This window comes from Lontra canadensis, unplaced genomic scaffold (genome assembly GCF_010015895.1).
Source record: "Lontra canadensis isolate GAN:19392208 unplaced genomic scaffold, GSC_riverotter_1.0 scaffold97, whole genome shotgun sequence".
NCBI classification, from domain to species: domain Eukaryota; kingdom Metazoa; phylum Chordata; class Mammalia; order Carnivora; family Mustelidae; genus Lontra; species Lontra canadensis.
In genome coordinates, this window is record NW_022631091.1 from 5,666,027 (window position 1) to 5,693,853 (window position 27,827).

A 27,827-nucleotide genomic window follows, 5' to 3' on the forward strand; every position below is an offset into this window, starting at 1 on the left:
GAGTGTAAGACCCTCTACAGCAGCATGCAGGACACCCGTTCTCCAGTGCAAACGTGCACGCCCTCTCCGTGTGCACGTGCACAAACTCACACACACCCATGTATTGTTAACCTCGACAGTAGAAGTCAGTTTTGTTTTGTTTTTCCCCAGCAACACTGGGTTTATTTGGGAATAAGAGAGAACTGCAGTTTAGGACATGCAGGCTATGCCCAAACCATGGGCAAGTCCCCCAAACAAAGGAGACGAAGTTATCTGCGGAGAAAGAAATTGGAAGGGGTTGTTTTGAACCACAGCCCTTTGCAGAAAAGCAGAAGTTCGGGGTGGGCATGACTTCTGATTGGCTGACCTGCAGCTGCCGCGCACTTTTTGCGGGAGTTTTCTTGCTGGGGCCTGCCGGGGATGATGGTCCCGTGGACCCCTCTTCTCCCAAGATCGGTAACTGACCGCTGTTCCCATAATAGACACAGTACCCGCTTCGGCCGCGCGGTGCAGGCTCCGGGGCGCTCTCTCCCGGTGAGCCCGTGCACGCGCGCGCGCGCACACACACACACGCACACACACGCCCGCTCGCACGCACGGGCTCCATCGGTGAGCGTGCACACACGCACGTCTGCACATGCCCGCTCGTGATGGGCGCACTCCCGCGCACGCACGCCTGTGTGTGCAGGCTGTAGCGCGGGGAGCGCGCGCGCACACACACCCGCGTGCACGTGCACACACTCCGAGAGCGCGTTGGAAACGGGGGCACAGCAGGCCGCTGCAGCGCGTCCGCGGGGGCAGCCGGCAGGTGCCTAGGACACACATCCTCCGCCGCCCGGTCCCGCCCGCCGGGGCTAGCTGAGCCGGCCTGGGCGTTCCTTTCGCCCCGTGGGAACGCGTCTGACGTTCACAGCACACAATTCATTTTGCGTGCGATGTGATACGATTTTAACGACGAGGCACCGCAGGGCTGCGCAGCCCATCCCACCGCCGCGGCTCACACTCCCACCTCGCAGAGGCCAGCCGCGGACACCGGGCTCCGCCCCAGCACAAGCCGCAGACCACGCCCCCACGGGCCCAGGCCCCGCCCCCACAACGTAAGCGGCCCCGCCCCCGACGTGAGGGCGGGCTGCGCGCCGGCGTGGGGGGGCGTGGTCTCGGCCGCGTCGCCGCGCCGCGTGCGGAATCTGCGGCGGCCGTTGGCCGTTAGCGCGGCTTGGGCGGTTGTCTTGGAGAAGCAAGATGGCGGCGACGGCGGCCGCGGTGGTGCCGGAGGAGGACACGGAGCTGCGGGACCTGCTGGTGCAGACGCTGGAGAACAGCGGCGTTCTGAACCGCATCAAGGTGGGCCGGGCCGGACCGCGGGGATGCCGGCTGCGCCCGCGGGCCGCAGGGCCTGCGCGGACGGCGGGCGTCACAAAGGGTCGCGCGGGGCCGCGTCGGGCCGCGGGCGGGGGGCGGCTCCCTGCGGGGCCGGGTCTCGGGGGCCGGGCCGCGCGGAGGCCGGGGGTGCGCTCCCGGGGTGCGAGGCCGGGGCCGGCTCGCGCCGCAGCTGCCGGGCGGTGACCGGCGTGGGGTCGCGGACGCGGAGGCGGGGCCGAGCCGCGGGGCTGGGCGCTGGGAGCGGGCGGGGGAGGGCGGGGGCTCCCTGCGGGGGCCTCTCTGCGGGCGGGCGGGGGACACCCCGCGGCGCCTTCCCACCTCTCCGCCCCTGCCCGGCTCGTGGCCTCGGCGCTCAGAAGGTGGGACGGCGCCTGTGGAACTTGGGTGTACGCCCGGGTCGTGACCGTGGCCTTCAAACTACTTTTCTTCCTTCACCATTTTTTAAAAGGCCGAACTCCGAGCAGCTGTGTTTTTAGCACTAGAAGAGCAAGAAAAAGTAGAGGTAGGAGATGCGCGACCTTCAAATGCCCACTCGTTCGTGTCATTTCCAGTACCTGCACGTTCTCCTCAATACTGCGGGTACCGCTGTGGCCGGGGGTGGTTTCGAGCTAGAAGGACTGACTTGCTTACTGCTGGGCCAGAGGGGAGACTGTCCTCCTTTCGTCTGTATCTCAGAATTTCGGGGCGTCTAAGGGAGGTCGGGGTCCCAGTAGTTCTGGGGCCAGTAGTGAACCCTAGCTGGTGTAGACGCCTGTCTGTAGGGGTCTGGCGGGCAAGGTCACAGGGCCCCGTGGAGGAAGGCTTCCGTGGTCAGTGCGTCTGCGGCAGGATCGCAGGAGCTGTCCTGTGTGGTGTGCAGACGAATGCCACCGGGTGGGGGGAATACCGCGCGCACCTCTTCTCAACTAGCTCACCCCCAGTTGTCTTAAAGTCATGTGCCCTGTGTCACTGTCACAAGTCCAACCACTTCTTCGTGTCAGTGTGTTCAGTTTTTTCCTGTCCCTCAGGTCCTCCCATCCCCCTGGCGTCGGCGAGAATTACCCCGTGACCAGGGGCTTCACCTTGCTCGAGCCCGTCCCTCTGATCGCCCCTCGCTTTAGACGTAGGCGCCTGCTTAACAGCATGAAGTGCTGCGGCGCTTGGCCCTTACGTGTTTGTCCGGCGTCCGTCTTCTCTCCCGCCTCTGTTCGTGCCTCGTCTGGGCCTCGTGCTCCGTCTGAGAAACCGCAGCTCCTCCGCCGCCAGCCACACTCACTCTGGGAAGAACCACGAGTGTCATTTCACCGAGCAGACTAAGTCCCCTCCTGCGTGTGCCACGTTGGTGCTACAGCGGTCAGCCAGCGCCGGGTTGCTGCGGCCACTAACTGGCGGGCGCCTGCCTCGGTGAGGGTCGGAGCGGGCGGTGAGCCGTCTGCGCTCAGAGCTCTCACTTAGCTGCGCTGACCCGCTACCTCTCCTGCCTCCTGCGCTCTCAGCAGCTGGCCCGGTCTCTCCTTCGCAGGGAAGTAGGAGCATGGGGTCCCCACTGTTTGTGTCTTCCCTGCAGCTCCATCACTCGGCTCCGAGAGAGCCGCCCTGCGTCCGTCCACATCCTACCTCCTTCCGGCTTTGCTGCGGGGTTCTTCGTCTTGTCCAAGAATAGTCCGGTTCTCTGGGTTTTGCCTTCCAGGTACTCTCAGCAGCTCAGCCGTTGGCTCTGTCTTTGGCCTTGTCCTTGCTATTGGTCCTTCTCTTGAGCATAGAGACGTGTTTGTATCTCTCTCAAGGACAAAGCTCTTTTCCTTAACTCATGTTCTGCTTTTAATACCACTCGGATTTTCCCCCACAGTTGAATTTTGAAAGAATGTGTATGTCTTATTTCTTATGTTCCAGGCACCCTTTAATACATTAACATCTTAAATCCACTTAAATTCGCCTTAGATCTCCTACACCTGAGACATCCCTTTGCCGGGGTCAAGAAGAATCTCCTTATTGAGTATATTTTCCTTCTAACCTGTGTTCTTAACTTGGTTGTTCTTTGTGGCATTTGACATTCTTCCATCCAAGTACTAACCAGGCCCGACCCTGCTGGCATTTGACATTCTTAATTCCTCTCTTCTTCCCTGAAAATCTCCCTGGATTTTGGGACTTTTTTCTTTTCTCTTTTCTCCTTTGAGCACTCCTTGCTCTCTTGAGTGCCGTCTTTTCCCTCTACACCGGGCTTACATCCTTGGTGTACTATGCAGGAGCTCTCATTCTGTGTTTTCTCCCTGGATGACCTCAGTTCTACCGGTGACTTCAGCCCTGAGTCCTTGACCCACCTTGTCAGCTTCAGACCCATCTGTGACCCTGTCTGCCGGACTGGTTTTGCTTCTGGGGACGGCGGTTTGCCCGAGCAAGAAATCTGAGAGTTGCCTGGACCTTGCTCTCTGCCCCCGTGGCAGCCCTGCGGCTGACCTGTGTGAGGAGGCCCGCCGCCTCCGCCTTCCTGTCCAGTGCCGAGCTGCTGCTGTTGCGGGTGGCTTCACCCCTCCTCCTCTCCAGTCTCCTCTTTGCGCGTGTCACTCACCATCTTCCTGAAGTCCGTTCTCTGCAGTGCTCCTAGTTTGGCTGTTGATAATACACATCTGCTTTTGTTCCTCCTCTGTTTTTTCTTTAAATATTTCAGTAGACTCAGTGTCTTAAAATTCCGTAGACCAACCTACTAAGGTTACCTTTGTGATCTTTCCCTGCCTTGTCTTTTTTTGTTTTTTTTTTTAAAAACAACTTTATTGAGGTGCAACTGACCTATAATAAACCCAGTACACTTAAATGTGCAGTTTCATTTTTTTTTAAATATTTTATTGTCTTTATTAGAGAGATCACAAGTAGGCAGAGAGGCAGGCAGAGAGAGAGAGGAGGAAGCAGGCTCCCCGCTGAGCAGAGAACCCCATGCGGGGCTTGATCCCAGGAACCTGAGATCATGACCCGAGCCAAAGGCAGAGGCCCAACCCACTGAGCCACCCAGGCGCCCCAGTTTGTTACATTTTAATGTTTATGCAACCTTGAAACAGTCAGGATAGTGCACTGTATCCTTGACCCTTGAAAGCTTCCTGAAACCCTTTGTGACACCCTCCCCCACCACACGCCCCAGGGCCACCATGTATTTAAGAGCCACACATGCAGGATCCTACTGCACAGACTCTCTTTTCTTTTTTGATCTGGCTGCATTCATTCAGCATAATGCATTTGAGATTCGCCCATATTGTCCTTTGTATTAATAGCTCATTCTGTCTTTCCCCATGTAGTGTGTGTTGTATGGACGTGTGATGGTTTGTTTAGTCATTCATCTGTTGATGAGCGTTTGGCTTGTTTCCAGTTTTCTGGTGTTATAAATGGGCTTCAGTGAATCCTCACGTACATGTCTTTGCTTAGACCTGTGCTTTTCTTGTGAGAAAATGCCTACAGATGGGTCCTATGGTAGGGGTACTAACTCTTTAGAACATTACTAGACTCCTTTCCAAAGTGATCGCACCATTTACAGTCCCAGCAGCAGAAAGTGAGTCGTCATACCCATAATTCATTCGGTACGCTTAAAGAAGCTCGAGTGAGCTGGAAGTATTTTTCCTGTTTTTATTCAAGTAAACGCAGAATGGCAGAGGTAAGTTGGCCTGTGCAGGACCCAAAGTCACATCACGTGATGCTGACGAGCTGCGAATAGCAAGTGTGTAATTTGAGTCCTGCTCACAGTAAGCTATAAATGGAAGATAATCTATGATGACCGCATGTCACCGTGTATTTAGAATGATAAACACTTGTTTTGTAGGTAAACGTAACGCCATTTCACGTATGAGTAGCTGAAGGTCTAGCTTCTAAAGTCGTTTAATAAACAATTTGTGGAATATTTAAAAATTAAAAATAAATGCACATTTTCATGTGTGGTTTCATTTTATTAGCTTTGAGATAATAAATAGCATCAAAGAATTCCTGTAGTAATCAGTAGTTGTAGAGTGGGCTTAACCATAATTTTATGAGTGACCATATTTTACTATATATCTCTGCCAAAAATTAAGCTTTAAACCACGTTTTGTAGTTTTTAGGATAAATGCATGACATACTATTTCATTTTTTAACAGAACAAAACTCCTCTAGTCAATGAGAGCCTGAGAAAGTTTTTAAATACGAAAGATGGTAAGATGTTCAGTTTATTCTTGCTTATTTTGTCTGTCTCCGAATTTTCAAGTTCTATTTAGGAGAGATACGGAGTTTCAGATTTTTTTTTACAATTTTATTTATTTATGAGAGAGAGAGAGAGAGAGAGAGAGCGCACACATGAAGGGGGTTGGGAAGGGCAGAGGAGAGAGAGGGGCAGGCTCCCCTCCGAGGGGGACCCGACGCAGGGAGGTCGATCCCTAGACCCCGAGATCATGATGTGGAGCCGAAGGCAGACACTTAACCAGTTGAGCCACCCAGGCGCCCTGACAAGTTTCAGATATTTTTTGAAGTCTGTGATTCTTACAGGTTCTCATTTTAAAATTGCCTTTTATTATGTAACTGTTAAGTTGTTTTGAATATCCTTGGTCATAGGAAATTGTTGGTTAAAACCAGTTTGTTTGTTTTTTTAATTTTTTAATTTTTTTAAGGTTTTATTTATTTATTTGACAGAGAGAGATATCCCAAGTAGGCAGACAGGCAGGCAGAAAGAGAGGGGGAAGCAGCCTTCCCGCTGAGCAGAGAGCCCGACACGGGGCTCGATCCCAGGACCCTGAGATCATGACCCGAGCCGAAGGCAGAGGTTTAACCCACTGAGCCACCCAGGCGCCCTGTTTGTTTTTTTTTAAAGATTTTATTTAGTTATTTGAGAGAGAGAGCACGCGCATGAGAGGGGAGGTCAGAGGGAGAAGCAGATTCCCCATGGAGCTGGGAGCCCAACGTGGGACTTGATCCCGGGATCCTGGGATCATGATCTGAGCAGAGGGCAGTCGCTTAACCAACTGAGCCACCCGAGCGCCCCAAAACTAGTTTTAGTATAAGAAGCAGAGTACTGTCATGCACCTATGGAATGTCGTTTTAGCACTAGTTAGCTTCACACGGTGCTAATGAAAACACGAGACTGAGATTTTCATTGCTGGGGTTCTTTGAAGGTAAATTTATCGTTTAAGCTTAGAAACCTCTCCTCTTCAGTTGCTGAGCTACCCTTACCTGGTGGCGTTAGTGGAAGGGCTTCTGGCGCGCAGGTGTGCTCACCGCTTCTCCCTTTCCGCAGGCCGGCTGGTGGCTAGTCTCGTTGCGGAGTTTCTCCAGTTTTTCCATCTTGACTTCACCTTGGCCGTTTTTCAACCCGAAACCAGCACAGTAAGAGTCATGATTTTTTTGCATCTATCTTTGAAACCGTCCTTGATACAAGTGTGTTCATTATAACCTGAAACTTAACAAAATTTGATGTGTTAGAGGGTCTTGCATGTAGGTTATTTCTTATAGTCGATGTTCCGTTTGTCTTAAAAGCCATCTGAGCTGTAGATGGCTGCTACCCACGCCGCTTCGTAGAACTTTGAGAGGAAGGTTTTGTAGAAATAATTGTTCCGATGTCAGACCGCATCCGTTCATGAAGACTTCGGATGCAGAGACTAGTTTAAAAGAAATCTATAATTTTTTAAATGGGCGTTTTATTCATTAGGAAAATGATCTCTCTGAGTTTAGAGATATCTTTAATTCCAAAAATATTTTTCTTCAGTCTCTGAAAATCATTTGCATACTTCTGTGCACTCATATCTCGCTTGTTGTATCTTCTTCCCTAGTTTCAAAGTCTTGAAGGCCGAGAGAACTTAGCCCGAGATCTAGGTATTATCGAGGCAGAAGGTACTGTGGGCGGACCGTTGTTACTGGAGGTGATCAGACGTTGTCAGCAGAAGGAGAGAGGGCCACCCAATGGGGAGGTAAGTGTAATTCCAGCCTCTGTCACCTTTGTCAGTTTTAATTATTGGCTACTCAGGGTCGCCATGCAGAGTTCTGCATGCGTAGTGAATCAGAGTTTAAATGCGAAGAAGCTGTTTCTTCAAGACACAACAAAGCACACTTAGGTCTTGCGAGCGCACGTGCTGATGAAAGTCGGAGTCGTGTCGGCTGAGCCCGGTGCCGTGCTTGTTTGCAGTTGGACACTCGGGAACACTGGGGTCAGGGGTAGAGGGGGGCGAGGCTGGCTTTGGCCATGCGGGCCCCTCACGGTTCCCCCGGGTAGGATGGGGGGAGCGGCCGCCTCGTGGGCAGTGTGAGGCCGCACCAGGTAGGGCGTGTCAGGTGCCTGGACACTCGTTGGTTGTTGTCTTGTTACCGTTTTAAACGTAACAGAGCTGAATCAGAGGCTAGTTAATTTTTGAACTTAAGGGCTTTTTTAAAAACAGACTTAGAGCTGTTGAAGCTGTTGATTGTGCTTAGTTTCTAAACATTTCCAAACTTCTGTTTTCTTGATTAGCTACTGCCTTTCTTGCTTCTCCCTTTTTAGAAAGTGGCTAATGAGATGAAGTCTGATTTCTGGTTACAAATGTTAGTTTTAGGTGGAGATCCTGTTTTTCTGGCACCCGGTTAAACACGTGCTTTTAGTGACTGTTTTGTGAGTAAGAATGTGGGGGCTGCGCACTGCCTGGGCTCTGTGTGGGGTCTCAGAGCATGTTTTCTGTTAGAATCTTTTTTAACATCAGGGGAGCCTGACTGAGCACCCATTGCATAGAGGGCCTAAGAAATAGGTGCTTTGGTTGGAAAGATAAAATAGTTTGATGGGCTAGAAGAATTGAGAGTTATTAAAGATAAACTGTGTTCCCATAAGGAAATGCACACGGAAGTGATGGCTTATGACAGTGGAGGGAGTGTACAGTGAATGCTTCGTGCCACACATTTTAGGAGTCAGATCAGTTTTAGTTAAAGGGGAGCAGTGGTTTTTCAAGTGGAAATTTTGTTAAACTCAGTCTTAGTGTGAGAGTAGAGGAGAGGACTGGGGAGGTGTTCTAAGGAGGCTATGGAGAGCTGGGGCCAGGAGCAGGGGCTGTGGCTGAGTGCTGGGCCGGGTGCTGGAGTGAGGGGCAGGGGGTGCAGCAGGGATGGGGTTCTGGGGTGGGGGCCACTGCAGTGGAAAGGGTGCATGGCAGGGGTTGGGGCGCTGCAGTGGCTTTTGGGTTCAGCTCTGCAGTGCTGGTGGCCCCTGTGCCCTGGTGTGCCCTCCCTTAGCTCAGGAGCAGGAGCGTGGGCTGAGCTAGGATGCTTGGGGTCACGTCCCAGCTCTGCCGTGTCCTGTGTGTGACTCTCTGAAGTCACTTGACCTCCACGTGCTTTAGGTTGCTCACTCATGACGTGGGGATGATGGAAAGAACGGCCTCGCGGGTGGTGGTGAGACCCGCGGGGAGTCAGGGTCGGGAAGGTTCGGTGGCCGCGCTTCGTGTGTAGGACCTGCGAGCTTTGCCTTTGTCGTCATTGTTGGTCGTTTTGTCCTCATTACTGTTTGGTGACTCCCACGTCCAGCTTCGTCCTTCCCCAGCGTGAAACTGGTCTCCAGCTCTTCCCCACACAGACCCGCTGGACACTCACTGGCACACGTGCATCCCGTGTGATGAAACAGGCTTCACTCTGGCGAGGCCCCAGTCACAGAAGGTGAAACATCTGCGTCCTCCCGGCTCCAGTTCTTGCTCCCGGTTTCTCTGCTTGTGTCAGTTGTGCTTCTGTGCCCCCTGGTTCCAGTCCACAGAGCTGCCTTTCTGCTCGCGCCCTTGGCCCGGTCCTGTCAGGGAGGAGCTCTGTCCCCCGCGGCAGCAGCGCGCCGTGGAAGAAGGCAGGCTGGTTGCCGCAGAGCTCCCCGTCTGCTGCCAGACCGGGCGTCCGCCCCAGACTGAGGCCCCGTCAGAGATCTTGTCTAGTTGGGTTGGTTTGAAAATGAAAATTCAGGCAACGTGTTCTTCGTGTGTCTTTCTGGCTGGTGGATCCGAAGCCGGCCCCGTCAGTCGGCCTGTCGCCAAGCTGGGTGTCTGTCAGACGGACACACGAGAAGACTTTTGTAACTTCAAGAGGTCATGGTTTTACTTCTTGAAAGTTTGAAACCATTACGAAATACCCACTCCTTGCTACTTTCCCCCTTAACATGGGGGTGTGTCGTTTTAACTGGTCGTGTGTCTCTGTACACACGTGGATCGATGGTCAGATTCATATTTAAAATAGGGAGCCCACAGTGTCCATTTTGGCTTTCCCGTCTTCACTAGCGTTTCTAACTGGGAGGGGGAAGCCTCTCCTTAGGTTGTATGCACCTCTTCTGATGCTGGAGAAGAAAACTAGCTTTGGGTTCAGCCCGTTGAACTCAGTGATGCTTTCACGGAAAGGCGTTTGCAGACCACCTTAAGACTCAGGTTGCTGTGCCCCACGTCCTTTGCCGTGACTTTGAGTGGGTCTTGGAGGGCGTCGGGTGTCCCCCAGCACAGTGGGTCCCAGCACTGGGTTGTTTGCTGCGCGGCCCCGGTGGAGCCCCGTTGCTCGGGTCCTGCTCCCCAGCACCTCTGCGGGCGCTGTCTGCGGTCAGTCTGCGCCCTTCACGCTCGCCGACTGCATCTTCAAGTCCAGCCCTTCGTCTGCTGCTCCGCTCTCTACAGATTGCCGTCACTGTGCAGTGGCAGCCAGCTGGCTCCCAGAGTCCTCGGCCGTGGTGTTGAGATCCAGTGTGATGTGGCGCCTCACCACCTTTCCGGTTTTATGCCTTTTTGTGAAATGTGGACCCTTGTGCTTCAGCCAGACTTGGTTCTACTTAAAAGTGGCTTTTGCTTTCTTGCCTTCCCCTCGTCTGCTCTCCACCGGAAACGGGGCACCGTCCTCACACCCAGCTGTGGAGTGTCCTCACTCACGGTCTCTCTTCCACTCTGCCTTCTGGGGTGGTTCCCTCTTCCTCCCTCTCTGCCAGCGGCTCTCAGAACTGAGGGCCTGGCTCTGCGCAGGTGTGGAAGCCGCCTGCGGTGGCCCGTTCCTCCCCATGTCATCCCCTGGCTGGGGACAAGGGCTTGGTCTCACCATTGTATCCTTTGCAGGGTCCAACCCAACCCAACAGGGATTCTTCTTCTTTTTTCTTTTTTTAAAAGATTTGTTTATTTTAGAGGAAGCATCCACGGTGGGAGGGGCAGAGGGAGAAAGAATCCCAGCAGACGCCCCGCTGAGGGGGAGCCCGACGAGAGGCCGGATCCCGTGATCCTGAGATCATGACCTGAGCCAAAATCCAGCGTCTGGCGCTCAAGCCGCTGAGCCACCCGGGCGCCCGCACAAGGATTCTGGACAGACCCTGTGTTCAGACTGGGTGGGAAGCCTTTGCAGACTTGTGCAGAGGAAGTACTCCTTCGGAAGATGAATTTGTGAAGGTTAGAAGGTGAGCTCGGGAGAAGGTCAAAGCCTAGAAGAAGTGAAATCTTCTGGAAAGCTAATCCAGATAGGACTGGTGGCAGTAAACAGACACAAATGGGCAGATAAAGATTCCCCTTTAAAGGAAGAAGCGACAAGACTCGATAAATTAATAAGACAGCAGAGGGTTGGGTCTCGGAGGATGACACGGGAGGAAGAAAAGTTTGCGACGGTGAAACGGGGTTTTCGGCCCAGGAGAAGAGGACGCCGTGCCAGAAGTTAGCGGCTGGAGGGGAGCTGCGGGTGTGGAGAGCCGCACGGGTCCTGTTCAAAGTGCTGGAGTCGTCGGTGGGATTTTCATATAAAATAGCCAACATTTGATACGCACACGGTCACAGAGCTGCTAACAGGGTTGTGGCTGAATCTCAGGAGGTCATTTCCATCCAAGAAACGTTGAAACCTTTCTTCTTTGCGTTCAGCATAGTGCGGGGAAGGGACCAGCGGGTGCCCTGAAGGCGGTGGTTTTGTGATGCTGTGCGTGCGGCGCGGGGCCGTGCGGTGCGGTCCGTGCTCTGGGAGGTGAGAGGACAGCAGCCGGCGCAGAGGAGGAAGGCAGTAGGGGCCTTTGCAGAGCGTGCCATGTCCATGGACAGCTGCTGCTTGGGACTCTGGGCACAGTGGAGGAGGCAGCGGGGCCAGAGGGGGTGAGAGTAGGTGCGTGCGAGTCCCGGGGCCGGCTGCCCCCCACGGCGGGGCCCCCAATGAGGGCTTCTCCGGGCACGCTCAGCCCAGCACAGAGCAGCCTGTTTGGGGTGACTGGGTCAGATGTGTAGGTAATTAGAATCCAAGTGTGTTTTGTTTTGTTTTTGCTTGAGTACAATTGGTGAAAATCTAATAAGAATATTTATATTATTTAGAAAGTTCAAAACACCAATATTGTATAGTGGTTTTAAATGCCAAAATTCTTAATAGTATATTAATAGTATATACTATTGAGGCTTAATAGTATATTTATGTTTTCTTTTAAAATATGTTTTAATCTGAAACTGAAATATTTTAGGGTGCACTAGAGCTGTCCGATGTTCATTCTCCACCAAAGTCACCAGAAGGCAAAACCAGCGCTCACAGCAATCCCAGTAAGGTGAGTGAGTGGGCCGCGGGCACGAGGGCTTCTGCGCTCAGACTCCACGGGGCTCGGCTTTCCCTCCTGTCCTCCTCGTTGCAGGTTGTGTTTGTAACGCAGGTGCGGTGTACTTTCTTGATGTTGCGTTTCTCCCTTTAATGAAGCATGTATTTAACACACGCGTTCTGTTGGGAGTGTTCTGCATTTTGTGTCCTAGGAAGGAACGCACTGTTGAATCACGGAGTTGTGGGGTTTTGGGACTCATTTGGTACTTGGGAAATTTTCTTCCTTAGTTGGCAGAGGGATTTACTTTTCATTTATAAATCCTAGCTCTGGGATACTGGGTGCCTGATGGTTGTTCCAGAATATTACTATGTTGAATGTTGAAGACGGATGACCAGTTTAGAATTGTAAATCGTAATGGCTTTTTATATTAATGAGCTATTTGGAGGATTTATAATAAAACATGTGTTCTCTGGGGGTGTGTGTGTGTGTGTGTGTGTGTGGCTTATGGGTTGTTAAAATGAAGGCCTTCTGATGGCAGGAATTTGGTGAACTGGAGAAAAGTGCTGAGTGGAACACTGGAATTGAAAGTCCAGGGTCCCAGGAGTGGACAGAATGTGCCCGTTAGGGGACGTGTTGTCTCGGGCCTGGTTGCAGCGCCCTGTGTGTTGGTACAGCCGAGCAGTCCTACCCGAGCATTGGTTGGGGCCAGGCGTGTTGTGATCATTGCCGTGACTCCCGTTTTGCAGGATGAGGGTGTGGCCCTGGAGCCCACTGTGTGAGCCTGCTGGTGTCGTGACTCGTGGCCACAGTGGGACCTCCGCAATGAGGTGACTTCTTGGGGGTTCCTCTCTATCTCACACACCAGTGAGCAGCCCCTGTGCTTTTGTTACTGGGTCTTTGATGGTGTTGCTCCTTTTCATGTTTTCAATTTGGGAATCAAAGGATTTTATGCTTTATTTCCAGCCGAGGGAAGAGACCGTCATGCTGTTTGTAGCTGTCCCTTTGCTCCAAGATCTAGTTAGCCTTCTCTGTGGGGGGGGTTTCCCTCCATGCTCCCGGGAGGCTGTCACCATGGTTATAGAGAGATCAAGGTTGTGAGTAAATTTAAAAAGTCCCTTTAAGTGAGTTGTCAGATACAGGAGCCTCGGTAAAAAAGCTTTGCTTCCTGTGCGCATGTCTGGCTGTGACGGGGTGAACGTTAACGCATTTTCCAGAGGATCAGTCCCTGTAGCACTGGGCTGTTGGGAAGTTCTCTTTGTAGCAGATCGTTGTTCTGGGAAGCAGAGCAGCAGCAGGGACCTTCTGCACGGGGTGTGTCTTCAGGATGACAGAGTAAAGTCTTTGATGTATTTTCTCTACACAAATTTTATTTTCAAGATCTAAGAACTAGGATGAGAATCTTTTAAGTCAGTTAGGATCTGTTGCCTGAAACACAGAGAAGTGCTGGTCGTTGTAGAGGTGGACTTGGAGAACAGTGGTTGTCCTCCAGCTGTGCCCCCGCGCTCTCCACCCCTGCTGGCTGCCGGTGTGGCGGGGAGGCCCGTGGGGGGCAGTGGCCGTGCCCACAGGGCAGTGGCAGACTTGTGGCAAGAGAAGCCACCTGGTGGCAGGGGAGCTGCAGTTTCCTGTAGTTCGGAGGTTGCAGATCGGGGTTTCAGCACTCTGCCCACCTTTTTCTTGCCAGCTGTCTGTCCTCTCTTGGTGGTCTTTGAATCATGGTGGGCTCTCAGGACACCTTGTCGGGCTGGGCGCCACGGAGAGCACTCGGGACTGTGGGATGTTGTGGCCAAACCAAGGGTCCAGTCCGACCCACAGAAACCCGCTTTGTGTGCTCCCAAGTGAGGCGAGCTGAGGCCGGGGCAGCTCTTAGGGGAGGCCGCTCCAGAGGCCAGGCCTGGCTTTGCCACAATGCACCGACCGAAGCGTGGTTCTGCCCACGGCGGCTGTGGGACCCAGTTTCTGTGAGGCACAGTAGTTACGTGCCAGGTGAACCACGGGAGGAGAAGAGAGTTAAGGAACGAGAAAAAAAAATGTGGGTTTCGGAAAGGAACATATTGATTAGGTTTTCCATTCTTCAGAGCTTTTTTGTTTTTTTTTAAAGATTTTATTTGAGAGAGAGTATAAGCGGGGGAGCGTCAGGGAGAGGGAGAAGCAGACTCTCCACGAGCAGGGACCCTTCCCCCACCAGATTTGGGGCTTGATCCCAGGACCCTGGGAACATGACCTGAGCTGAAGGCAGATGCTTAACCCACTGAGCCACCCAGGCGCCCCCTTGAGAGCTTTTCTAATAGGAAATTTTATTAGTTTGGTTATGGATTAGTTTCTTTGTAAAGATTTATACTTTTTAGTAAAATGTCATTTTATTCTCATGCTCAGATACCAAGGTATAAAGGACAAGGTAAGAAGAAGACAAGCGGGCGGAAGTCTGGTGCCAAGGTAACACGCTGAGGGGGCAGAGGGAAGAAGCAGCCGTGCCGCGGCAGACCGCCAGCTCTGCCGGCCTCCTGTGGGCCCCAGCCCCCTCCTGGCCCGGGGTGCGGTGCTCTGTGCCACTGTCACTGTCTCCCGGCTGCGGTCAGCCTGTGATCAAGCCATAGGGCCTAAAACAAAGTAATTTGACTTTTCGATTTTTACCCAGGTGAAAATCATACGGTGGGGTTTTACAGATGTGCTGTCAGTTGGAGAATTCCTTGTTTTCTCAGCAGAATACGTATTTTCCTTTTGAGCAGACGGTCGTATATACGTATTCTTCGTGTTATGATTTTCATCTGAGGTAAATAGAGAAACTATTTTTTGGGTAGGTTTCAATTGATAAATTAAAGGCCAAACTTAGTTTCTTTCAAGACATTTTTGAGAGTGTTGAGCCTTTGGCTGCGTGTCCGAGCCCGCCCGTCGAGGAGCCTCCCTCGAAGCGCCGGCTCCCTGGGGACCCGCTCTGGCCCTCGGCTGCCTCGTCTTCCTCCCCGAACGTGCCAGAAATCCACAAGCCAGTCGGTGCTCTGCTTTGAAAATTTAAATACTGCAGGTCTTAAAAGCGCTGGTCACTCTGCTCGCACGTGTTTGGAATAAGACACTTAACGTTTGGTGCCGTGGGGTCTTCGGTTCTTCTGACCCTTGCTTGATGTGTAGCCTATGGAAGACCTTCAAAATTAAATGATTATTTTGTATTAAATTTTGTATTAAATTAAAAATACAATTGTTAAAGACATTGTGTTTGCTGCGGTAGCCGGCTTTAGTTCCAGTGGGCTCACTGGCGAGTCCCCGTTACTCTGTTCAGGTATTACGTGTTCCTGCCCGCGGAGACCCGGGAGGTTACTTATTAGCAAGCACGTGCGGCCCGTGTCCTGGCGGGAGCTGCTGGGTGCAGGGCTGCGGCAAGGCGGGTCCCCTGCGGGCCCCACTGCGCTGGTGACAGTCTGATGGGGCGCCAAGACCCTCCTCCAGAAAGAGGACTGAGAATACGCGATGGCATATTTGTAGATACTTTGAATCAGTTTCTCAGACTCTTTTGGAAAGTTAAAAGCGTACCTCATGGCCTTTCATTTTTATCGTTTATTGGTTCCAACTTTTGGGAGGCTCTGGATCTTCTAAACCAAAACACGTTCAAAGACGAATTGTCACTTTGCACCCCGCGGCCATGTGGCCCAGACTTCTCCCTCCCTCTGCAGGGGCGGGCCTCAGGGACGCTGACCTCGGGGGCTGAGGCATCCGGACGGGCCCTGCCCTGGCTCGTGGGCTCACGGTCTGGCCTCTCTCGGTTCGTTTCTTGTATTTTTGACCCAAGAGCCCGAGTCACCTTGAAGCCTTCTCCTTCTCCTTCCTTGCTCTCTTCCGGAGGTGCCTTTCCCAGTGTGCACTGTGGCCGCACGTCCGGCCGCCGGTGAGCCCGGAGCCAGTGCCCTCGGCCGCGCTGCTCGGCCCAGTCGCCGTGTGGTCCCGGGGGCCACAGCATTCTCAGCGTCGGGGGATCCCCACACCAGGCTGCCTGTGGCTGCAGGGCCGTGCTCGGGGGCGCGGTGGCGTGGCCGGCTGCGCAGGCTCTCGCGGGTGACCCTGCCTGACGGGCGCCCGGTGCGCCGTCCAGGGGCCTCCTTACGTGTCGCGTTCCGGAAGGCGACCCTGGGCTCTCAGAGAGGCGCTGCTCATGTTTAGAAATGAGCCGTAAAGAGCATTCGTGTGTGTGCATGTGTGTGCGTGCGTGTGCGTGTGAGTAGGTGGTTGGCACTTGCTGTCATCACCCCGTCAGCACACAGCAACGTACAGGGCTGGAGGGAACCTAGATTGGGCGCGAAGCCCGGTTCTGGGGCTGCTGCTTGTTACCGTTGGGACACGGCGACGGCGGGTCATGGGCGTGGGAGGCCGCGGCGGGGAAGCGTTCCCTAGGGGGTGTTTCTCGAAACTTCCCTGCCATACGGGAACACTCCCGCCGAGCTGGCCTCCAGACTGCTCTGCTTCCTCACAGACACTTTTTCTTCTGCTGGACGTGGGGCCGGTCGTCTGAGGGAGGACAGTGCCCGTCGCACAGGACAGCAGGCGTCTGGTAGGGCCACTAACGTCGCCCGGCTATTTAAGAGTTAGATGTTGCTTGTTTTTTTTTTTTTAAGATTTTATTTATTTATTTGACAGAGATCACAGGTAGGTGGAGAGGCAGGCAGAGAGAGAGGAGGAAGCAGGCTCCTGAGGATCAGAGAGCCTGATGAAGGGCTTGATCCCAGGACCCTGAGATCATGACCTGAGCCGAAGGCAGAGGCTTAACCCACTGAGCCGCCCAGGCGCCCCTAGATGTTTCTTGTTTTAATATTTAGACTCAGGTGCTCTTTGTATTAAGGAACGTAAGAGGAAAGATCATCCTCTTCGTGATCGGGTCTCAGGTGTTTCAAACTAGTACCTGTTGAGGTAGTTTTTGCTTCAAGTTCCTAAAAAAGGACTTTTTTAATTTGTTGTTCCTGGTTTTTAAAATTGTGGCCTAAGCCCTGCTGATGCTGAGGAGGGCCGTGATGTAGACCTCGGAGTAAGTGTGTTGCGGGCAGGGGGCACACATTTGTGGGTCCTTCTCCCCAGTCATCCCCTTACTCCGCCCCAGCCCCGGCGGGACGGACCCGTACGCTCACCCGAGCGGCATCGGGGCGCTGAGCCCACAGCCCTTTGCCTGGCTGTTTCGGATCCGCCGCGCCCAGGCTGCCGCTGGGATCGGGACGGAGCCGAGCAGCTGCGCAGTCTGGTGTCAGCCAGGGGTAAGGGGCGTCTGCAGCAGTGACGGATCGTCTGTAGAGCCGAGGGACAGAGGTTTTCTAGAAACACTGAGTTTTTAGAGGAGTTTAAATGTTTGTTTTATGGTTCTAGAGTTCCACAGTGTATGTTCTAGGTGAATAGATTTTTTAAAATGTGTCTTAGAACTGTAGTAAAATTGTTTAAATCATGGGTCAAGAAAACACTTCCGGTGGGGTGGGAGAGGGGAGCTAGGGCCTTGAGGTGTGGTGGAGGGAGGGAATTACTACCATGCCTTTTTTAAATACGTTTGCAAAACTGGGGTATTTTTTAGCTTTGATGTTTCTCTGTTACGAGCTTAGAAAAATAAAATTCATTTTTTAAGTTCTTAAGACACGCTGGTGATAATTCACATTTTGGCTCTTGGGAAATTCGTAGTTCTTTTCTTCTTTTTTTATTTTTAAAAGATTATTTATTTATTTGATAGAGATCACAAGTAGGCAGAGAGGCAGGCAGAGAGAGAGGGAAGCAGGCTCCCCGCTGAGCAGAGAGCCACATGGTTATTTTCAGTGTGACACTTGTTTCTCTGTGAGGTTCATTTGCTGTTAATCTAGAAGTGACTGAAATCCAGATGTGTAAGTGGACTTGTAGACCATTATGTATATACCCGAACTTTCTTGCAACTTTGCACTAATTCACCGTGAAGTTTTAGCCTTGAGATTGGTCTAAGGGAATTTAATGCCTGCTTTTGTGCCCCTCAGTAGGTCTCTTGGTTTTCTGAAAAGACCGAGTTTATCCTAGGTTCTAGTTCTTTATTATAAACACCTGTACGTAGGGCTGTGAGAAGGTGCACGAATTTGTTAACCTAAACCACGCTTCTGGAAGCTGCAGGCTGGAGATCAGGTGTCTGCGCGGCTGTCCCTCCTGCAGGCTGGGGGGGACAGTCTCTTGCCCACGGTCCCAGGCGTCCCTTGCCTGGTAGACCCTTCACCCATCCCCGCCGTCCTGTTCACCTGTGTTCTCCCCGGGCATCCTCGCCTGCTGGGCCCCGGGCACAGTGGGGGAGGGGCCTGCCCCCTGCAGCCTGACCCAGTGTAACTAGTCGTATCATTCGTGACACTGTGTGTCAGTGAGGGGCGCTCTGAAGTCTGGGCGTTAGGGCTTCGTCTTCCCGGGGGGACTCTGTAACCCGAATCGCTGAGGCCTGTGAGGCTGTCCAGGCGGTGAATTCCAAGGCAAGTTCTTGTCTTAGACACACAGTTAGCTACTTGCCTCCCTCCGGCCGAGCTGTGGAAAAGCTGGTGCTGAAAGTCAGGGAGAATCTGCGTAGCTAGAATTAAGCGCTGTTGGAAGCAAAGAGGTGAGACAAAATAGAGCTTCCCTGTGACCCTGCCATTGCACTACTGGGGATTTACCCCAAAGATACAGATGGAGTGAAAAGAAGGGCCATCTGTACCCCAATGTTCATAGCAGCAATGGCCACGGTTGCCAAACTGTGGAAAGAGCCAAGATGCCCTTCAACGGACGAATGGATAAGGAAGATGTGGTCCATATACACTATGGAGTATGATGCCTCCATCAGAAAGGATGAACACCCAACTTTTGTAGCAACATGGACGGGTCTGGAAGAGATTATGCTGAGTGAAATAAGTCAAGCAGAGAGAGTCAAGTCTCATATGGTTTCACTTACTGTGGAGCATACGGAATAACACAGAAGACATGGGGAGACGGAGAGGAGAAGTGAGTTGGGGGAAATCAGAGGGGCAGAGGAACCATGAGAGACTGTGGACTCTGAGAAACTAACTGAGGGTTTTGTAGGGGAGGACGGTGGGGGGAAGGGCGAGCCAGGTGGTGGGCATTACTGAGGGCGCGTATTGCATGGAGCCCTGGATATGGTGCAAAAACAATGAATTCTGTTATGTTGAAAAGAAAAAAAAAAAAAACCCAGACAATGCCTTAATGCTTCAAAGGTTTTTAAAACAGATCCCAGGGCTTATGTCGTGACTTGACTTCTTATTGCCCAAAAGATTTGGATTTCTTGCCTGGAAATTGCTCTTGAAGTTCTACAGTACTTGCATGTTAATTTATAGATCTTTTGATAAGTCTTTCTCTTGTGTGAGTTTTTCCTAACCTAAAACTGATTTGGAATTCAGTTTAGGGAATTCTCAGTAACCCAGCTGAGTAGCAGTCCATTTGGTGAACAGATAGCCATAGTTAGAAGCACACAGTTCTGTGTGGTTTAGAAATGGATTTTGAGAAGAGTTCCAAAACAGATCAAGTGTTTTAAAATTTTACTCCCTAGGTACCTAGAACTAGAGTTTTAAAACAAACTGATTTTTGTTTTTCAAAATATATATTTTGCTGAACATGGGAGTGTGATTGTCCATGAAACTCGTCTTCCTCAAACTAGCCTTCATTCCTCTGGCAGGGCTGTTGCTGAAATCAGTCCAAACTAGTCCTGGGTAGATGTTAGTTACAAGTTTAGATGGTTCTTCGTGGGGACTTAAGTCATGCTGGTAGTGTGTGACTTCACGGGGAAGGCCGACTTTATTGGGATAATCACGGTTTTTGTAAAATTGCTTTTCATGGACATGACCCTTTACTTCACACCAGTCTGTCCTCCATCTTCTCAGGAGTGTTTTAGGGAGAGAGTAGATCTCTGTAATTGGAAATGGGTTTAAATATCACAAGACTTGGTTTATATTTCCAAATGCGTAGGTCTTTGAAAAGATGTAAATCCAGTGTTCAGCATGTGTAAGTACAGGTTGCTGTGGGTCTGGATAAGGAGCGCGTGGATGGTCGGGGCTTCTCTGTGTTTGCTCATACCGGAGAATTTCAAGAAAGTCGTTAGGAAGTTGTAAAATGTTTCCGCCCTCTGAAAATACCCGATGTCGTCTAAGGGATAGTAACTTGGTGTTTATTTTTCCAGACGTGTCCCTTAGGAAAATCGGTTGCTCTAGACTGATCACTTCCGGAACACGCAGCGGTGTCCAGGGCCCCCAAGGCCCTGTAGCATAGTCTCGCCTGCCGTCTGCTCAGCGGGCCGCTGCCCGGTGTGGAAGGAGAAACGCGCGTCTCCGTACACACGCCCCATTCCGTGTCTGCACGTAGTGAAGGGCCGTCCTCGGGGAGTGTCTTCTCCAGAATCTTCTCCCCAGCTGCACATGCCTTCTTTCTCAGCTCTCAGCGCTAGTCAGGTTTGGAAAAGACGACTCTGCTTGAAATCTTGGGGTCACTCATGCCTGTGCACCTTTAGTTCCTGAGGATTGTGTGCTTAGTGGTAGGGCAAGGCTGGCCTGCCCCATGAGCTTCTTGGGAGAGTCTCTCGCACAGCCCAGGTGTCAGACACACACGGCCCTCTCCTGGGTGCGAGGCTGAGGCTGGGGAAATCATCCGTTTGAACCCACAGAAACTGCAATTTCATATGAGTCAGCTGAATAGTGTGACATCGGTGTTAAGAGCCAAGCTCCAGACCCTTTCACTTTCCGGGGACCTTGGCACGGGACTGAAATGTCTGCATGTCCCCTCTTCCGTGTCCGCGGCGAAGCCAGAGCCTTCCCCTCGCAGCCTCAGCCGCGGAAGGACATGACCTGCGGGCAGACGGGAGGGCTCTCCGGAAGCGTCTGCGCCCTCTGTTGTGACCAGCCTGGTTGGTGGTGTTTGCGGTCATGTCTGTCACTGACGTAGACAGTCTGACCGAGCAGAGGGTAACTCGCTGTCGTGCAGCAAGAGATGCACCGGCCTGTTCTGTGTCAATGTCACCAGATCAGCGGGACAGAGTCAAGGGTCCCGGAGCCCTCTGTGTTGCCTGGGTGCCCGGACGAGAGGAAGTTAGCTGAGAGTCTGACTCAGACCAGTGCTTTCAGCAGCCTGTGTGCCCTCGGACAGTGGTGAGCAAGGCCACATCTTTCACCTTGATGCCTGTCGTGTTTGCCTTGGGTGGAAAATTGCTGTTTTTACCGACGGACACTTTGTTCTAATACTTGGTTCATTTATGGGAACTGATCTTCCTTCGTTCCTAGTAATGCCTTCTCCTTTCTGCAAGTGGGAAATTACTGATTTTTAAGCTAATTTTCGAAGGAGTGATGTGCACCTAAGAGGAAATGCAGAGGTTAATTTTAAGTGGGGAAGTTTGTTTGTAAATGCTGTAGGTAAAGGTATTTCCAGTTAGGGTGAGAGACAGAGGATGGCATAAACACAGCACTGTCGACATTCTCTCCTTCAGATGCTGGCTGTGCGTGAACTGGGGGTAGACTGTTAGGTCCTGGAGTTAGTCGCCCCCCACACTTGCACATGTAGACACAGATCTGCGTATGTTTGTGTGACATTTGCTATTTAAGATAGCGTACTCTTGTTTATTTCACCAAGAAGACCTCTGGTCTTTCCCATTCTCTTTCTCTAGAAGGCCAGCAGTGATACCAGTCAGAGTGACACGAGCGTCTCCTCATCAGAACCAAAGAGCAGAAGCAGCCTCCACTTGCTGGCTCACGAAACCAAAATTGGATCTTTCTTAAGTAACAAAAGTCTAGATGTCAAAGACAAAGCCGGTCTTTGTCCAGACGAAGATGATATGGAAGGGGATTCTTTCTTCGACGATCCCATTCCTAAACCGGAAAAAACTTACGGTTGGTGAGTAAACTGTGATTTTGGATTAGCAAAGTAGAGGCTTAAAAATACAGTTTCTTAATATTTTATATTTTAAAAATGAGCTACTAAAGCTTCTGTAATTATGGAATAAGTAAGTCTCATTTTCTGTCCTTAGAGACTTTTATGTTGTGAAACAATTCCAGCTGGGGAAAAAACTAGATAATCAGGATTTCTGGAGGGAAGGGTAGACTGAGCGGGCCCGTTGCGTGCGTTCAAGCGCGGCCTGGCACGGGCAGAGCACGGGCAGAGCCCTGCCTCCAGAAGCTTGCACTCTGCGGACAGAGGCAACGAGAACGAGAGCCCCCGCATGCTGTGCGGTGGGTGCGGCTGGAGTGACAGGCCCGGGGGTGGGGGGCCGGGGGCGAAGTCAGGGATCAGGTCAGGGAGTGCCTCCCTTCTAGGGGCTGGTGGAGCCAAGAGCCCAAGTTTGTGAGAGAGGCAGCCAGGACGACAGCGGAGCTCTGGGAGGGCGAGCAGCAGGCAGAGGGGGGCGACAGGTCAGAGCACGGCTGGGGCGGTTGTGGGAATGGGCTCTGGTGGGGACGGCGTTGACTCTGGCAGGAGTGTGGCTGTGCCCTGCGGGGACACTGGGAGCCCCAGCCTCTGAGCTGCACAGTGACCAGCTCACTGGGCTGCTGGGTCTCCAGCAGTTGTCAGCCTTCTCTGGGTGAGTGTTGATGGCAGCAGTGGTGAGAAACAGGTGGTTTGGGGATGTCTTCTGAGGTTCAGTCCAAAAGGATTTGTTGCTAAGTGTTGGAGAATAAAGTGACATCAAGGGCAGCTCAGGGTTTGCAGCCGAGTGACCAGACGGTGGGAAACAGCGCTGTAGGTGAAGCGTGGAGAGCGAGGAAGGGCTTCGCGGTGGGCCAGGGGACGGTCTAGAACGCGCGTCTCACGTCTCACGGGTCGGGGTAGGAAGCTTGCTGATGCAGAGGTGAAGCCGGCTGTGGGGCGGGGGGAGGGCTCCAGGGACCAGGGGAGAAGTCCCCGTGTTTGATCCTGCGGCCCGAGGAACCCAGAGTGGTCACCTGGGAGGTGAGCGGCCGCTGGAGGTGAGCGAGGGGAGGAGGAGGAGGAGGAAGGAAAGGGACCGAGAGGAGAGGAGTTCTGGAAGGGGGAGGCCAGAGTGAGACCTTGAGCTAAGTTCTGAAAGTCAGCCATGTCACATAGCAGCCTGGAGGCAAGGATGATGGGATCGTGGGTTGGGGGTGGGGAGAAGGGGACAAGGTAGCAAAGTATTAGAGAGGCTTCGGGAAAGGCCGGGGGGCATTGTAGGTGGTGAGTGCCTTCCTGGTGGGCTGTGCTGTTCAGGGCTGTGGAGGAGCAGCGCGGAGGAAACCACAGTGGGAGCTCACAGTGCGCGCGTCCGCTGAGAACAGTCCGGCCTTAGAGGAGGGGTGATGTGCAGGGGTGGGGAGACTTTGGCCCCCGGTGCTATGTGTAGGGGTGCAGGGTGACCCCTTGCTGAGGCTGTCTGCTGCAAGGAGGGAGCATGTGGGCGCACTTATGGGCGGGTGGGGGCGAGGTGTGCCAGCAGCAGCCTGGGAAGGTTCCCGCCTGAATGGGGGGTGCAGGGCAGGAGGCTGGACGTGGCGGCAGGGGATGTGCAGGAGGGCGGAGCACAGGGCTGCTGGGGAGGTCGGCTGGTGGGGCTGCGGTGCCTTTTGCCCGTGACACAGCTGTGCCGGTTACCTCCCGTGCTGACCCTTGCCTGCATTGCCGGGCCCTGGAGGGGGCTCCCAGTACAAACCACGGACACGGAGACCACGAGCGGCGGTGCAGGTGGAGAGCGAGCCGCGCCTCACGGGTAGCTTGGCCGTGGACTTGTGATGCTGCTCAGCCTGCCTCGCCTCGCGGGCGTCCGTGCTGGTTTTGAGTCCGCGAAGCGGGCGGCCGGCCGTCCAGCGCTGCGCGTACGTGCTCTTGCGGTGCTGGTGTCCTAGTGGCAGAGCGTAAGCGCGGCCTCTAACCGTGCGCTTGTTTCTTGTTAGGAGAAGCGAACCTGGTGAGCACGCAGGAAGCCTCGCCTCGCTCTCCGACGCGCCCCCCTTGAAGGACTCTGACAGTGAGTGCCTGGGAGCCCCGGGCCTCCTTGCTGGAGACGCGGACCGGGAGGGCTCAGGACGTGCTTTCTCGAGGTTGACGAAGTACCACGTGGTCGTCTGTTGTGCAGAAGGAGCCCGTAATTTGACCAGCGATGGTCCTTTTCATCACTTTCCAAAACGGTCGTGTTTGCTTCGTCTTGTGTTGTGTTTCCTGTGCCATCAGAATACCTTTAGGAAACTGACTTTTTAGCTGCCTTATAGTAAACCTCTCTAAGTCATTTCTCTCTTGTTGGACATTTAGACTGATGTCAGTAGGATTTAAATTCATTTTTTAAGAGTTTGTTTTCTAGAGTCCGTGATACCACAGTAACGTAGTATCATTCATAGGAATGTTCAAATACTTGGTCTTCCGTGATGTGCGTCCGGCATCTTTTTTTTTTCCTACTTTGGTTATTGGCATCACTTTCTGTGTGTGTGTGTGTGTGTGTGAATTTTTAGATTTACCTTTTTCACCAAGATGAGCAGCTTTTAATCCCCATCACCTGCTTCTTAAATCCCACGTTCCAGTCACATGGCCTTTGTCTTTCTCCGATGTACTTTGCTCAGCCTCCTACTCTAGCTCTCTCTGTTGCATACAGTTAAGGTTTCATTGTTTGGAGTGTGGCTCTGTCGTATGTGTTCACGTGTAGCAGAGAGGTGTGGTGTCAGGCAGACATGGAATGGCCGTGGCCACAGTTCCCTTCCTGCCCCCTCCCCGCATGTGGACGGCAGCAAGACAGCAGGATTTGCAGGCACAGCCTGAAACACGGACGTGTGTGGGCACACCTCATTTACGGTATCAGAGCAAATGTATTTCCTCGACAGTGTGTCCAGGGTATAAATGTGCCTCTTTTGAGAACATTTTCCAAAAAGCACACCTTTATTAGGAAATCGTGGTGTGATTTTGCATAATTTTCCAGTATTTCCTAACTTTTTCGTATCCTGTTTTGGGACGGTAGGATTTGCCAGGACAGGCAAAGGAGGTGATGTGTGGCTGCCTTTAGCCATCTGGCAACCTCGCCGAGTGTTTGCCAGTGCGCCCCATCAGTTTCCCTCTCGTGTTTTCTCCTGGTCTTCGTCACCTGCAGCGGGAGTCTAGCTCGGCACGATCACATCACTCTTAACACTGGTCAGGGACTGTAGACGTAGCCAGGACAGTGAGCACTTGGGACTGAAAAAGCATAACCAGTGAGGTCAGTTCGGTAAATAGAAAAACAATTAAAGCAACATTGAGAAGTTCAGAGGAAAGTAAAATTGGTGAGATAATGAACTCCTGCCCGGCGAGACTTGTTGTAGACGGTGGCGCGGGACAGTCTGGTGGTCCGGTGCCGGTGACGACTGGTGTTGCGTGTGGGGAACAAGGGCCTGCGGGGCTTGACGTCAGCATCGCTCATCAGAGCCTGTAATTCTTTCTTGGTGTTTGGTTTGGGTGTTTGACTCATAAACCCTAGGCTGAAGAGAAATGACGCGGTTTAGAGATTGTTGTGTTCTAAAAGTCCATTTAATGTGAATGTTTTTCCTTCACAGGTAAACGAGGAAGCACAGTTTTAAAAGATCTGAAATTGGTCAGTGATAAAATTGGATCACTTGGATTAGGTAACTAGATTCCTAATTTTAGTACTGATTGCCTGAGGGCGATCATTTTTAGAATAAAATCGCAATTGAAATGGCTTAGCCTGTAGTGAGCGCTTGGCGATGGGATATTTGGGCGGTCTTCATGAATCTCAGTTTCTCCGTGTGCCGGGCCTGGGGAGAGCAGCAGCCCCGCAGACCTTCCCTGTGGAGCTCAGGTTCTGGTGGGGACAACCTGCATCAGACGGGTGCCTACGGATGCCTGGGGTTTTGAGAGTCCGTACGCACTGGTGTGAAAGTGAGTGGTGGTGGGGCTTACCCTGGCCTAGGCTTTCTGGAAAGGCCTCATCTAGGAAGTAACTTCTCTGCCAACACCTGTGGGGCAGGGCCAAGGGGAGAGGTTTCAGCTCAGATCAACGACGATGGTGCAAAGGCAGTCCCCTTTTTATTTTTAAAGATTTATTTGAGAGTGTATGAGTGGTGGGAGGCCTGGAGGGGGAGGGAGAGATTGTCAAGCAGGCCCCGTCCTGAGTGTGGAGCCGGATGTGCGACTCCAGCCCGCGACCCCGAGAACCGGAGCCGAGAGTCGGACCCACAGCCACTGCCGCACCCAGGCGCGCCCTCCCCAGTGCCGTTGTCCCCGCAGGGCTTAGATGTAACGCACACAGAAACCACACGTCACTTCCCTGTGCTCTTCCACTCCTGCCTCCCCCTTTGCACTTTGGCTAAAGTCCGGAGCGTGACCTGCCAGGCCCTTGGTGGCCCCCATCAGCCCTTCTACTTGCCCGTCTTGTCTCCGCTCTCTACCCGCAGACGCACTCTGTGGAGGATGTGTCGCCTTCCTCACTGTTTCCCAGATTACTGCCCCCTTCCTGTCTCTGGGCCTTTGCGTGTGTTTCTTCGTGGAGCTCCCTTTCCCCCATAATTTGTACGTCTGGTGCCCTCTGTAGGTTTCCCCTCAGAAACTTCTCTCCAGCCTCTCGAACAGCATCTGGTTTGTCTGGCTGTTGGTTGCCTCTTTCTTTCCACTGGGGGGTTGGCTCCTTGAGGCTAGGAACACCCCTTACTCATGGTTGTACCTCAGGGGCCCTGGGAGTCACACACGTATCTGACAAATGGATTAAGTGATGGCTTTAGTGGGAGAGGATCGTCTTGTCTCGCTAGCCCAGAGCTTGAACCCCTCAGTGATGCGTCCGTGTAGATGCTGTCTGGTCTGGCGCTTGGAGAGACTCACGAGCACCCACACCAGTGCCCCCCGAGCCCAGCTGGCTGCCGAGCCGGCCTCCTCCTCCTGGTCTGCCCCCTGCCTCGGGCGGCCGCACCATGTCTGTGTGTCTCCCACATGCCGGGCGTCCCTGGGCAGGAATGGCTCTTGTGGGCCTCTGTGTTTTCGCCTCGAGGTTCACGTCTGCTTTCCTCACGTGTCCCTCAGGCGATTTGGAGGGAGGAGGGGGGTTTGCAAGGCGTAGAGGCGCTCGCGCTGCCCTTCCGCTGCGGGACGCGGCTCTGTCCATCTGCGGCCTCCGCGTCCCGCTGCCTCCTGTGGAGGGGGGCTGCATCGCAGGGTGCGGGCCCAGCACCGCGCCTGCTGGATCCTGACGCGAGCCCGTGTCTGGTGTGGGTTTGGCCATCATCACAGCCGAGGAAATGGCCGAGGAGGGTTACCTAGTTCTCCCGTGGGCCGAGAGCGCCTCGCAGCCGGAGCCGGGATTTGAAGCCCGTTGAGTCTCGCGGAGATGCTCCCGTTCGCTTGGCTCTCCTGCCTCTTCACACTTCGTGAGCCTTTAAACGTTCTGCGAGCTGTGCGGAGTTGACAGTGTCGGTAACGGACGGCTGCGGGGCTCAGTCCGTGAAGCGTCTGCCTTCAGCTCAGGTCATGATCCCGGCGTCCTGGGGTCAAGCCCCCCATCGGGCTCCCTGCTCAGTGGGGCCTCTGCGTCTCCTTCTCCCAGCTGCTCCTGCTCTGTCCCTCACTCTCTCTTTCTCTGACAAAAAATCTTTAAAAGAAAAGTATAGCAGTTGTGATAACTTGCTTTTTTCATGAATATCATTTAGTCTGAAATGACTTTACAAATAGTAAACATACAATGGGATTAGATTTTGGGGGACTTGGAATAAAAGAGCAGGTATTAACTACGTTTCATGACATTTTTATTACCCCCAGGCACTTTATTTGGTCATTTGCTTTCATATCGTGTGTGGTTAAAAATAGTCTTTCTGATCCTGGCGACTTCTCTTCTAATGCTGCAATGTAATTCGTTGATGTAGTTTTTCCCGAAGGAAGTGTGTGTGTGGTCGCAGGTAAGTTGTGGAGCACGTTGGTACGAATGTGATGTGTCTTTTCCTAAACTCGGCAGGGACCGGAGAGGAGGACGACTACGCAGACGACTTCAACAGGTGAGAGAGCGGGCGGGCGGCACATGCGTCGCGGGCAGTTTCTTCACGGCGCGCGACAGGCCTCCGTTCGTGCCCGTGTTAGTGCGCTACCCTCTCCCGTCCGTGCTGAT

The 27,827-nt window shown here is 52.9% G+C and overlaps 1 protein-coding gene across 1 annotated transcript in view; it reads left to right on the forward strand.

Moving 5' to 3' along the window:
• Window positions 1-1,127: 1,127 nt before the first annotated feature.
• Window positions 1,128-27,827, forward strand: part of CEP43 (centrosomal protein 43) — a 29,032-nt gene continuing 2,332 nt past the window's right edge. The window contains exons 1-11 of the mRNA XM_032837211.1: window positions 1,128-1,323; window positions 1,811-1,864; window positions 5,457-5,511; window positions 6,587-6,675; window positions 7,119-7,256; window positions 11,741-11,821; window positions 14,186-14,245; window positions 21,420-21,646; window positions 23,656-23,727; window positions 25,274-25,344; window positions 27,678-27,717. Coding sequence (XP_032693102.1) covers window positions 1,222-1,323; window positions 1,811-1,864; window positions 5,457-5,511; window positions 6,587-6,675; window positions 7,119-7,256; window positions 11,741-11,821; window positions 14,186-14,245; window positions 21,420-21,646; window positions 23,656-23,727; window positions 25,274-25,344; window positions 27,678-27,717 — 989 coding nt within the window. The 5' untranslated portion in view covers window positions 1,128-1,221. The remainder of the gene's footprint in view (window positions 1,324-1,810; window positions 1,865-5,456; window positions 5,512-6,586; window positions 6,676-7,118; window positions 7,257-11,740; window positions 11,822-14,185; window positions 14,246-21,419; window positions 21,647-23,655; window positions 23,728-25,273; window positions 25,345-27,677; window positions 27,718-27,827) is intronic.